Source organism: Sipha flava, unplaced genomic scaffold (genome assembly GCF_003268045.1).
Source record: "Sipha flava isolate LNK unplaced genomic scaffold, YSA_version1 567_pilon_pilon, whole genome shotgun sequence".
Lineage (NCBI taxonomy): Eukaryota > Metazoa > Arthropoda > Insecta > Hemiptera > Aphididae > Sipha > Sipha flava.
This window is the reverse complement of record NW_020273548.1, coordinates 57987-71994: the sequence shown is the minus strand read 5'-3', so window position 1 is coordinate 71994 and position 14008 is coordinate 57987. Positions and strand designations below refer to the sequence as shown.

The 14008-nt window shown below is 28.6% G+C and overlaps 2 protein-coding genes across 2 annotated transcripts; both read left to right on the top strand.

The window, feature by feature from the left end:
* Nucleotides 1–6543: 6543 nt before the first annotated feature.
* Nucleotides 6544–8065, top strand: LOC112691140 (52 kDa repressor of the inhibitor of the protein kinase-like). Its single transcript, XM_025565294.1, has 4 exons — nucleotides 6544–6752; nucleotides 6840–7423; nucleotides 7492–7636; nucleotides 7915–8065. Exons 1-4 carry the CDS (start codon nucleotides 6544–6546, stop codon nucleotides 8063–8065), a joined length of 1089 nt encoding a protein of 362 aa, XP_025421079.1.
* Nucleotides 8066–8618: 553 nt separating this feature from the next.
* LOC112691139 lies at nucleotides 8619–9191 on the top strand. The gene has a single exon (XM_025565293.1). It carries the CDS (start codon nucleotides 8619–8621, stop codon nucleotides 9189–9191), a length of 573 nt encoding a protein of 190 aa, XP_025421078.1.
* Nucleotides 9192–14008: the final 4817 nt, after the last annotated feature.

The window sequence follows — 14008 nt, the reverse complement described above, 5'->3', positions numbered from 1 at the left end:
AATGTTTTTCTGGCATAATTGTAGGCCTTAGCTGAATAAAATTGGAGAGATAATGCAAATGATCTAATCGCTGGTGAATATTTTGCATTGTTTGATTTAAAACTTCTGTTAAGCACTTCTTTAATTGATTCAGAAGTATTGTTCTAAAATATTAAATATACTATTAAAGATAATACCACAGATGATTTATTTTAAAATAAACAATTACCAGACAAAAATTCATGGATAACAATAGTTATATTAATCACATATAAAACACCAGAATGTCACCATGACCTATTAACTAATAAAAATTATACAAAAATATATAAAAATATAAACATTTTACAAAACACACAAATTTCCACCTATGGAAATCATTGAACTAGTTCCTCAAAATATGAAAATAAACCACTCCAATAATTTTTAATTTAAATCATATTGATGTTTACATTTTATTTTTATACACTTGCTGTTTTATTAAAAATATAATCATCCAACTAAATCAGTTGATTCCTGCCTATAATATAAATCAATAATAAATAACTTCTCATGTATTGTTAACTATTATATTCATTGTTATTGTCTGTTACAAAAACATACTAATACAAATCTATTACTATTATAAAATTACTACATCATTTTCTATAAAAATATGTTCAAAACTTTTTGTAGGAGTTATTAGAATTAACAAAATACATTACAAATATAAAAATGGAGCATAGACATGCATAACAATGATCATATTTCATATATAAATACCAATATATCGTCATGAGCTTGTTCACTAATTAAATTAATACTCTTAAGATGTTAGATTAATTTTTGTAATGATGTAAATTTTTTTCTTAATCTTCTAATAGTTTGATGAAGAACATTAATTTTTTTTCTTTGGGAAATGATTTGTAATCTGGCTTTATTAAAAGGTTATTTTGCTCTCTTAGGATTTGCTAAATCAGGTGATTTAATATCTCCAACATAAAATTTTCTTTTCAATTTTTTTGGAGTTTCTGAAAATAATATAACATAATATAAGTAATATATTATAATCTTCTAAATAAAAATAAATTAGTTTTATATAGAAATTTAATTATACCTAATACTGATATAACATCACTGTGTTGTTGCGGACATACATAAATGTAGGTTCTTACGACTACTAATACATGGGGTCCACATAAATAACATCGGGGCTTACATTATAATATACATTATTAAATACGCAAATATAAATTACACAATATGTGAAAGCACCATGATATCTACATGGTGGACATACATAATATATGCCCTTGTGAATATCCAAATCTTACAGAGGAGTTATATACAAATAACTGGCATTGTTGCAAAAACCGAAACAATATTTCCTTATAAGGTATTATAAAATTGGCTAGTAGATACTTTTCAAATGGGGTCTAGAATATTAATATTAATATCAAACTATGTCCGGGTCAAATATCCCATAAGAACGGAGTATATAAGGTAGCCCCAAACAGACTATTATTTAGATGTGGTCTACATGTATAATCGCAAGCACTTTCACGCCAGATCATTTCTTAATTAATGTTTTTGTACTTAGAAAAATTCTTAAATAAACAGTTAAATTATATTTGAGTATTTTTTATTTGAAGTATTATCTTAAAAAAAAACTTAACCATCAATACGATTGGACGACGGCACGCAACAGTGTCCAAGTTTTGTCGGTGTATTATCTTGATTGAATTTATCAATTATTTCACAGGGTTCTATAATTATTAAAAAAATATACATAAATTAAAAATATTTTGCAGTGTATCTTGATGATTTGACAAATGCAAAAGCCTTTTAAAGCTATTTATTCTAAATAATAATTATTACTTCCTGTGTTACAATTAAGTTTTTATTAAAAAAAACTGCATTGATTGCCTCACGATGTTAAATTTATCAAATTTTCAAGGAACACTTATACATTATAATAAATTAGTATAAAATATTATTAGTAACATTTTGACATAGTAGATGGTTCTTTATCTTCTATTAAACATATTTCAGTCAAATTAACAATCTGTTGTAAGTCTATTCATAATGTATAAATACTTGTATATATTAATTAGATTTGTAATATTTGGTAAACAATTATATGAAATAAAATTATACCTTTTGGCACATTTTCTTTAAATAATGGATTCTTGGCTGAAATTTTCATAAGTTCAAATAATTTAGTACTAAGTAGATGATCATGATTGAAATATAGTGTATCTAAGATAATAAAAATATTCATGATGTTAAATACTATAAATGAGTTACGTAACAAAAAAAATGCATGTCCTTCAAAGGATGTAGATGGAGTCTTGTGACATAGATGTCCTTCTTCAAAAATTGTTGGTATTGCATTTGATTTTAATAATCTTCTTTTAACACCTTTACCAAAATCAGTTTCAGCAAAATGAAATGAACATAATTTTTGGTTTGACTGAACATCACATTCATTCAATCCTCATTTGCGAAGAAGCCAGATTTCAAGACGTTTTGGATCTTTAGGAAATCTAATTAAAATGTATTTAATTATATCATATTAGTGATAAAAAACTTTTTAAAAATAAAAAAAAAACTAGACTTACCCAAAAAGAGATAATCTTGGTTTATATATATATATATATATATAATATAATAATTGTTATTATATAGGAAATACATAATATTATAATTTTTAGAATAATTGTTTTATTTTAGAATATATAAATTACCTCCATGTATCAAACATTTTGTAAACCTGTCGTTTTGTACTATCCTGTCATTCTGTTCTTCATTATTAACTCTTAAAAAGATATAAGCTTCTGCATTGTGCACTTTATGGGAATGCATAAAATCAATCGTTAAAAAATAAAATAATACAATTTTATTTAAGTGAAGACATTATTAGTGCAATATGAAAAAAAAAAAAAAAATCAAAATAGAATACTTTTGTGTGATGTGTTTCAAATTGTATCTTAAAAAATGAACCTAACCTAATGATTTAACATTAACATACATAAGAAATAAGAATTTACTTGTATTTCAGTATTTAATCCTTCGCGCAAATATTAATCTCTTCTTATGGTAAGAATTGTATTTTTTTTTTTTATAACTATTTTTATAAAAGCATTGCAGTTTTTATTTCTATTATTATTTTTGTCTTTAAAAGGATTCTTAATTTTATTTTTTGAAGAATGCTGTCACACATAGTCTTTTCTATACAGGGTCGGCGCAAGAAGTTTGGACGCCCTGGGTGAAATCATATTTTGACACCCTTACCCAGTGGCGTATTTGAGGGGGGGCGATAGGGGCGATCCCCCCCCCCCCGAGATATGTTTGAAAATCCTATTTTATGTTTGTTGAACTTATAACTTATACGTGAAACTAAATATTTTAATAAATAAATGAAAAAAAAAATGTTCTTGAGAAATTTTTGTTATTGATCACGGCCCACGAGTGATAACTGTTAACTGATAATATCAACCGGGTTACTGATTAGTCATTGTAATTAATTTCATTTATTCTGTGGTTTATTGCTCAATGGTAGGTAATCTGATAATAAAAATTATCTGTTGGTATGCCGTACGCGTATAGACGTTTCTATGATGTTACTCGTCGAAATGGTTAGTTTTTACTTGAATGGTCACGATGTGTCATTTGGTCATCGTGATAAACTGATAACTGCGTAATTGTCGGTGAAAAATGACAATTTTGTCTGTTTGACGTTCGACTGTTTCGTACTTTCGTTCACCATACAATCGTTAATTGTACACGTGTAACTAATTTAGCCACTACAAATTGTTGTATAATATCATTTCGTTATCCGTATACTCAGATACTATTTAGTAGTTTGTTAGTAGTTGAGTTGTTTTATACGCACCTTACTGCCTTAGTACGTTGAGCCGTATCAACACACACCCCGTACACGCTATTTTTTATACGCGCCATTGTGCTGTTATCATTGTTCGTCGTGTATCGTATTATTTTGTACTCGTGCGAAATTCATCAGTCGTAATTGCTGTGGCAGGTTATAATCTTGCCTTTTGACTATTACTTATGTAATGTTTTTATTGTTTATTTTACACTTTTAAATGAGCCATATATTATATTGTGGAGTGTACACTTTATAAATATGTCCAATTTATTGAGTCAGTGGCTAAAACGCAAAGAAGTTAACAACGATCATGACAATAACTAAAAAAAATGAAAAATGACAATATGAAAAATATAACAGCACAGACATCTGTAAGTTCACCAACGTTGAATACACCAGTAACTAGTCTTTCTTCTGTTAATACTACACATAATTTAGATATAGCAAATTTTTTAAAAGAATCTATCATTAGTATAACTGATCATGATCGTGCTGTATTGATAAGAACGAGTAATATACCTAATATTGATTTTGTTTAACCATTTTCTATACATTCCAAAAAAGGTATCTAAGTAAAACTTATTTTGAGAAATATAAATGGTTGACTTATTCTAAAAAAATGTCAGGACTGTTTTGTCAATACTTAGTGATAAAGGTGGTCGATATAAAACTATTGAATTCATTAAATTTGTTTCTAAGCCATTGCAAAAATATGCCAAGCTCCTGGGTAAAGACGGAGATCTAGAAGTTCATAGTAGAAACCATTAACACCTAGTGTCCATAGTAGAAACCACAAATTGTGTTCAAATTGCAGACAATTTTATGATAACTTTTAATAATCCACAAAAGGAAGTGATAAATTTGATAAATACTGAAAGAAACAAGTTGAAGAAAATCGGAATCGTTTGAAGCCTATTGTGGAATCGATCATATTTTTAGGTCGACAAAATACTCCACTTCGTGGCCACCGTGATCATGGTAATTTTTTTGAAAATGATCTTGAAAAAAATTCAACAGTCAATAAAGGTAATTTTCGTGAGCTTCTTCATTACCGAATCAATTCTGGGGATTCAATTCTAGAAACTCATTTGAAAACTACACATTCTAAAGCTACATATATCAGTCCTGTTGTTCAGAATGAACTAATTGATTGTTGTAAAATAATTATAACAGAAATCATTTTAAAAGAAATAAAAGAATCAAAGTTCTATTCCGTTATTTTTGACGAAACTACTGACCTTAGTCATTCATCCCAAATGAGTTTAGTTTTACGTTACATACATAAAGGAGTTGTAAAAGAAAATGTTATTGCATTTATTGATTGTCATGCATATGTTTACAATACAGATACTATTAATGAAAACAACTTGGAACCAAAATTAAATGGTGAAATTTTGGGTGACACAGTAATTTCATTATTATAAAACTTTGATTTAGATCTTAAATACTGTGTGGGTATTGGAACAGATGGTTGTTCAGTAATGGTATCGTTAGTGCAAGGAGTCGTGCAAAAAATTCAATCACATGCAAAAAATTCTATACATTGCCCATGTGCGAGTCATGCATTGAATCTCTCTATATCAAAATCATCGTCCGTCAAAAAGCATTAGAAACAGTGTAGGGATAATGAAAGAAATAATAGAGTTTTTCAATTGTTCATCCAAAAGAAATTTTGTCTTGAAAACCGTCCTGGACGGCCAGCCTCGTTTACAAAGCTTATGTAAAACCCGCTGGATAGAACGCCATGACAGAGTAATGCTATTTAAAAAATCTATACCCTAGACGATTGATGCTTTAACAAAAATTTTTGAATGGAATGAACTTATTTCTTCATCTAAAGCTAAAAGTTTATTAACAGCCTTGTGCAGTTGCGAATTTATAATCGCAATTCAATGTTTATCAAATATTTTATGTGTGACAGCTCCAATTATAGTACGCGAGGCGAAAAGTGAGCCGCGATCGATGCGCGCCAAGCGGTCATTTTACATGGAGTCAGGGGTTCTACTTTTGTGAAAGTAATGGAAACAGCTGGCGCGCGTTTTAAAAACGGCAGGTGGTAATTTATATATTTTGTATAGTGCTAATCATCGTATTTTGGAAACCAATTTCTTCTTTTCATACAGCTGCAGCTGTTGCATTGCACAATATATTGTTAACGTTACATAGGTTAGTCATTCGTGATACGAGTTTAGTGTTTATACGTGTTATTAACCACTTAATACCTTCGTTTGTAATCATATTTCCCGCGTTCGCATATCGTTGGTTTTTAAAGTGCGCGCTTTTTAAGTTTGAATTTTTGTCGTATTTTTATTATTTCTTTAATAATTACCTGTATATAAAATTATTTTTAAAATGGCATACCAAGACACACATTCTCAAACGAAGAAAGTAATTTTTCATGTTTATAATTATTTCAAAACGTTGGCTGGTGACAAAGGTAAGCCAGAACTTAGTAATTTCTTTCGTCAAACTCGCGAAATGACTGCCGAAGCGTGTGGCGTAAGTCTTGCTTGTGTTAAACGAGTTTGCGCTGAAGGGAAAAAATCATCTGTGGGTAAAAATCGACAAGATGCCGAACCTTCTTTATTTAAGTCTCCATGAAAAAGTTATAAACGTGCCAAACCTATTATAACCCGATTGAATTAATCTGGGCGCAAGTTAAGGGTAAAGTCGCGGAAAAAAATAACACCTTCAAAATGTCAGATGTAGAAATATTAGTAAATAGTGCTTTAAATGCAGTAACAACAGAAGATTGGGCAAAATGTGGCGAACACTGCAACGAAATTCAAGAAGACGATTTGATTAAGGAAGGTTTAAGAGTCGAAATTTTGGAGCCTTTATTATCACAATTAATCCTGACGATAGTTCTACTGATGAAGACGATGATGAAGATGATTAAAAAATTGTATTTTATGTATTATTTGTATTAAATATATTATTTATATTTTATTATATAAAAAAGTCTACATTACGTCGTTTGAAATTATTTTAGGCGGGAAAACAGTTGGAGTAGCCCTGATGAAAAACGGCCACTTGGCGCGCATCGATCGCGGCTCACTTTTCGCCTCGCGTACTATAGTCGTGTTCTTCAAGGTATAAATAACGATGTTTTATGTACTAAAAACTGCATTGAAGATGTTATTACAAATTTAGAAAATAAACGCAATAATTGCCAATCAACATTTAAAGAGATATATAAAGAATGTGAAGAGTTAATGATTGAAATGGACATCGAAGTTAAATTGCCAAGATTATCAAAAAAACAAACCAACCGTGCTAATCATCCGTCAAAAACAACAGAAGAATATTATAGAGTTTCTGTTTATATACCATTGATCGATAGCATTATTGAAGATTTAAAATCACGTTTCTTGAGTAAAGAAAATAAGTTATTATTGAATTTATGTCTGTTAATTCCACGATACATTGTTGATACTACTGATGAAGATTTGAAAAAATTAATTAAAGCTGCCATAAAATTATATAATTTTAATGAAATAGAACTCACTGATAAATTGGAACTACAGACAGAATTGGAACTATGGAAAACAAAATGGCAGGGTGTAAAAAATGAAGGTAATATTAATATTAATTTTTAAATAGATATTGTATAATCTATAATTTGTTGAACATTTTTTTTTCAGGTCATAAAGTTTATCAAGATGCTTTGTTATCAATTGATAGTTGCAATGCTATTATTTTCCCTAATGTGCACAATTTATTACAGATTATCGCTTCTCTGCCTATTAGTGTAGCTTCTGCCGAACGCAGCTTCTCTACACTTAGAAGGTTTGAATGCATGTGTTAAGTAAAAAGTACTAATGTTTAGATATTTGATATAAAATACCTTACTAACAACCTTAAAACAAATGTCTTCATAATTCGGAATGTGGAAAATGCTTAATTACTCTTAATTTAGATTTTAGTTTAATAGTTACATTATCTCTTTATTATTTTTGTTTACTACTCCCCTCGACTCCTCACATCCACTTTTTGGCTTTTCCACTTTCTTATTATTTATTTCCTTGTATTAGTCATATCTGCTATATTTATTATTTTGTCAATAGGTTAAAAACTTGGCTGAGATCGAAAATGGGCCAGGATAGGCTTACAGGCTTGGCATTATTAAACATACATAGAGCTATTGAAGTAAATGTTGACGATGTAATTGATAGATTTACAAGTATTAAAAAGAGAAATATGGATTTTGTTTTGTAAATTAAAATGTGCTTTGTTTTTTTAAAGTCCAAAAAAATGTTTGGGATGGGTGGGGAAAGTTGATAATATTATCGCCCCCTCCTCCCGAGATGAAGTCTTAAATACGCCACTGGTGGATCCGGCATTAGATAAAAAAAAAAAAAAACACAAATATTAACCCTTTCCAGCCCATTGAGTCCATTTGGATACGTATTGTATTCTTAAATGTTATTCCAATACAAATAGTCTGAAGACTCCAAATGGACCCATTAAATACAAACAATTTTATGTTCTAACAAATGGTATCACTGTTTTTAACATATGATTAATATTACTTGTGTTTTTATCGTGTTTATTATGATAAGAACAAAATTACTTTTTTCGAAAAATTTGATAACTTCCGAAAATCATATTAAATTAAGCTTTTACTATTTTTTAGATTTATAAATTTTATTTGATCGCTAAACAAGTAAGAATTCTCTACGAATACTTCGTTTTATTTTTATTTTACGTATTGACCTTAAATTTTCAGTTAATTTGAGTGTATCCATTTGGACCCATCATTGAAAAAAAAATGAATAATTTAGGCGATGACCAAATTATTGTTTTGTTGGAAGGAGATATTTCTGATCTTGATATTGAATTCTCAGATAATGAAAATGATATTCAAGTAAATAATTTAGATTATCCCTCAGTTTATTGGAACGTTGATTTTAATGCTAGCTTAGGTGACAATTTTGAAAATAATAATGAGTTAGAACGTAATGAAAATCAATTATATTTTGAACAAATTTTACCACAAGAACAGTCATATTTTTCTAGTGATGATGATTCTGAACTTCCTTCATCTATTCGTTATAATAAATATCGAAAATCATTACCTAAATGGATTAAAAAAGACACTGACTTTGTTAACACTGATTTTGACAATTGTTTTACGCGTAACGATGACGATTTAACTCCTTATAATTATTTTAAAAAATTTATTGATTCAAATTTACTAGAAGAAATTGTATATCATACTAATTTATATTCTACCCAAAAAACAAGTTCTTCAATTAATACAACAGTATTAGAAATGGAAACTTTTATTGGTATTCATATATATTCTGGTATAGTAAAAATGCCCAGCTATCGTATGTATTAGTCAGATTGTACAAGGTTTGATATAATTGCTAATGCTATGTCGAGTAATCGTTTTGAAAAATTACGAAATAATTTTCACCTAAACGATAATCAAAATTTATGTCCACGTAATCATATAAATTATGATAAGTTGCTTAAAATAAGACCTTTTATCGAGGCATTTCGTAAAAATTGTTTATTGACAGAACCCGAAGAATATAATTAAATTGATGAATTTATTATTCCATTCAAATGTCGTAGTAATTTAAAACAGTATAATAAAAATAAGCCCCACAAATGGGGATTTAAAGGTTTTGCACGTTGTGGTGGTAGTGGTATTTTGTATGATTTTCAAATTTATACTGGAAAAAATACAACAACTAAGTCAGAACTCGGTATAAGTGGTGACATCGTAAAAACTCTTGTTGAACATGTACCAAAACACAACAATTATAAAGTTATATTTGATAATTGGTTTAGTTCCTATAAATTAGTTCGTGAACTAAAAGACAATGGTATACACACGTTAGGTACAATTAGATCGAATCGTGTATCTGGTTGTAATTTAAAAAATGATAAAATAATGAAAAATAAAGGTAGAGGCTCCCATGACTACCTTACCGACGCGAATTCAAATATTATATTTCTAAAATGGTTTGATAACAAACCTGTGCATTTGATTTCGTCATATGTGGGCGTTGAACCAATGGATATGGTAAAAAGATGGTCAGTAAAGGACAAGAAACATATTCAAGTCGACCTCCAGCCATTGTGAAAGAATATAACGAGCACATGGGAGGCATAGACTTAATGGATATGTTAGTTGAGTTATACAGAATTGATTTAAAAGCTAAACGATATTATTTAAGAATAATATTTCATTTAATAGATATAGCTGTTGTAAATAGTTGGTAATAAATAGAAGACACTGCTCTACAAAAAAAACGAAATACATTCCGCTTTTAGACTTTCGGTCGCAAATTGCACTAGCACTTATTCAGTCAGGTAAAGGTAGTAGTCACCTACTAGGAAACGAGGAAGACCCAGTGAAGGAAATAAATTACCCACCACCAAGACACCTCGAATTCAAAGGCCTGTAGATGATGTTCGTTATGATCAAATAGGTCATATGCCTGTCCCTATTGACGAAAAGCAAAGATGCAAACATTGTATCACATCTAAAATTAGATTTAAATGTATTAAATGCAATTTACCACTGTGTATAAATAAAAATAAAAATTATTTTATTGATGTTCATACTAAAAAGTAACTAATATACAGTTGTTATTTGATTTAAATTTAAATTATTTATTTTTTATTTGTTTTGTTTTATTTTCTGTTAACAAAAAGTATATATTTTGTTAATTTTTTTTTTTTTTGAGGGTTAATTTATTTTATATTATGTAACAAGATAAGTGTTTTTCATTTTGTTTTATTTTATTTTATGTTTGAAAGTAGTACTACAACAGTTAAGTTAAATAAAGAGATTTATGATTATACCTATTATTTAGTGATGTTATACATAAATTCAATTTACATTCACGATGTCCAACGGGTCCAATTGGACCCATAATGAAAAATACCCCGGAAAATGTCGAATTTTCATGAAATTATTTTTTTTCTATTTTTTATTAATTATTTGATAGTTAAGAAATAATATATTTTAATAGTAAAAAAAAAAAAAAAAATTGGGCGGGAAAGGGTTAAGGATTCACTTGATATAAATATTACCAAAAATTTTACTTGTAAATTTTGACCCTGAATTAAAGAAAAAATTTGAGTCGCCCCCCCCCCCCCCTAGAAGTAAGTCTAATACGCCCCTGCCCTTACCCCCCCACATACACACCTAGTTTGAGTAGTAGTAAAATTAAGTTTTTTAGTAAGTTAATAAAATTAGTATGTATTTTGTATCATAATTTTAAACATTATTACTTAGTCGTAAAATATTGTAATAAGGTTACACATATTATATTATTAACTTATAAAATTGCCGAATTGCGTAAAATAAAAAATAAAAATAATATTAATTTTTAACTTTAATTAATATTAAAACTTAACTTTTCTAGCTTTTAATTCAGAGAACTGTTTGATTGCTTCTTCATAGTTTACTTTTTGGGCTATATCATTTTCAATTGACAAAATTGCTAATGAAAAAAGTCTATCATCTGTCATCGAGGAGCGCAAATAAGTTTTTATTAATTTAAGTTTAGAAAAACTTCGTTCACCGGATGCTACAGTAACTGGAATCATCAGCAATATTCTTAGAGATATCCATGTGTAAGGGAATACATCAACTAATTTCATATCGTGTATAAACTGGAGCGCTGATTTGGGTGATCCTTTGTTAACTGGTAAAAGTGAACTCATATATATCTATAGTATATCTATAGAAAAATCAGTAATCACCATCGCATAATATTATTATATTTTTTTTTTGTGAATAAGTTTTTAGATAAAGCAATTATACGAAATTCATCTCCAATAAATTAACGCAAATAAAAAATAATTCGAATATAACCACTTATCAAGAAATCATCAGCTGGTACATCTTAAAATAAATTTAAAAATTATATTTATAAAAATACACCAAAATTAACAAATGATAAACTTAATAAAAAAAATCAAAGTAACAGTTAAAAAATATAATAATAGATAGATATTTATCACTAACGAATGACCAAAGTTTAACAATATTATAAAATAAAACAAATTTTGTTTAAAAATAACTTATTCCATAAGTACTTATCCATGAGATGAAAAAAAACTTTTATATACCATCGTAAACATTTTCTAAGTGTAGGATAGTAGCTGATCATTTGATCAGCCCTGTCAATACCAGACATATTATTATTGTTTGTGTCCGCCCGCGCCGCCGCCACCGAAATCGAAGAGTTAGTCACAAAACACGGCTTCGGCGTTTCGACTCTTGGCGGCGGCGAGATAAACAAAACAGCGTTATCGGCACGCACAACGGCCGCACACGCCAACCAGTTACTAATGAGCAATTATAATTACCCAATTCCCCCAATCAATTATAATATTAAAATTAAATGATTTGCATATTATTTAATTTTAGTATCGTAATCAATGCAAAAGTTCGTCACAGAATACGGTTCCGGCGGTGGGCTAATCTCGGTCGGCGGGCTATATAAGAGCCACTTTGTGACCAAGTTAGTCACTTCTTCTTCCGTCACGGTAGTAGTAAGACCCACCCGCGACAGACTTGCGTCTCAAAATTTCATATCACTGGTGGGCATTCGACACCACCGCGACCGCGGTGCACCTTGTCACCATTTCGTCGACGTCAGACAAAGCTGTCGGCATCATTGTCGCAGCTATTCAATTGTATAATACACTGACTAACAAATGTAATTCATTGTCTTTTTTTTCGCTAAGTATTTATAGTATTTCAATCATTTTGCAAAGAAACAATTATCGTAATCAACAATAACATTAGGTTTCATTTTTTTCAATCCAAATGTTTCTGTGACTTCTATAAAATCCATTTTCTGTTTGGTACAAATCATGCACACATCTCTTTTATCATTATACTTAATTACGTGTATATTGCCTTTCTGGACATGAGCTACTTCACCTTTGCCCAATTTAGCATTCTACCCAAGTAGTAATAAAATGTTTTTAAAACATATATAAAATATCAGAACATTTTAAATAAAACGTTTTGTAGAATAATATTTTTTATATAATTAGAAAATATTTTAAATTGGTTATTTTTTATTAAATATTTTTATAAAGATTTTCCACATTTTTCAAAAATATTTTTAACTGATTATTTTTGAATTAATATTTTTTAAATATAAACAACTACTTTTAATTAATAACAATATAAATAAATATATATATATATATATATATATAAATTAATAATTTGAAAAAAATTATGCTATATAAATATATTTAGAACAATGCATATCCTATTATATATATATATATATATATATATATATATATATATATATATACTATATACTATATATATAGTATATAATATAATAAGACACGCTGTGCGTATACGTGGTTGGTATTTCAGGGGATATTCATTATTGGTGTATATATATTAGGGTGTCCCTTATATATAGAAAAATTTTTTGTTTTAGAAAATAGTCCCGCATACCCCCTAATTTTTTTCCTTTTAGTCTTAAACTGTTGTAAATGAAATATTTTCTCTCTAGGATAAAGTTAACCCGTGCCGAATTCTATTCAAAATTGGTTTATACGAACTCTAGTATTTCCGTTAAAACAGATACATTTCTTGGGCACCTCAACATTTTTCTAGGCTTAATTTTTTGTGCTACTGACTTACCAGATTTTTTACCACATTTTTGTGAATAATTTACAAAGATCTGGATAAAACGTGATAACATTTAAATTAATTGACTACTATTTCAGAATATTGTTATTTAATATATAAAAATCAATATTTTATTTTATTAAATGAACATTGAACATGGATTATTACAATTGGTATTTTCTCTTCAAAGTTTCTTTTTTGCAATCTGGATATATTTTTTGGTGTTCACTAACACATCGTAACACAAACTGCTTTTGTTCTTCATCTGCTGTAAGTAGATCGCGAAAATCCTGCATTAATTACACAGCTCTCTCCGCTGTATCGTTAACTCCTTTTAGGCATGAAACGACTTATTTTGCTTGAATGAAATCCTTATTTATCTCCCATGAAGATATGGATGCCTGAAGAAATTGATCATTGAGTTCTAGGTGACTGAACAAATTCTTACTCTTCAAAGATACAAAGTCATCTAGGATCTTCTCTAAAAAAAGAAAAAATAACGAAAATAATTAAAATAAATTTATAAT

Excerpts from the sequence above, each read along its gene's own strand:
- LOC112691140 (XM_025565294.1), top strand. The coding sequence starts at position 6,544 with ATGTCAGATGTAGAAATATTAGTAAATAGTGCTTTAAATGCAGTAACA. Across the intron at positions 7,424-7,491 it reads GCAGGGTGTAAAAAATGAAG|GTCATAAAGTTTATCAAGAT; the intron begins GTAATATTAATA and ends TTTTTTTTTCAG. Across the intron at positions 7,637-7,914 it reads AGCTTCTCTACACTTAGAAG|GTTAAAAACTTGGCTGAGAT; the intron begins GTTTGAATGCAT and ends TTTTGTCAATAG.
- LOC112691139 (XM_025565293.1), top strand. The coding sequence starts at position 8,619 with ATGAATAATTTAGGCGATGACCAAATTATTGTTTTGTTGGAAGGAGAT.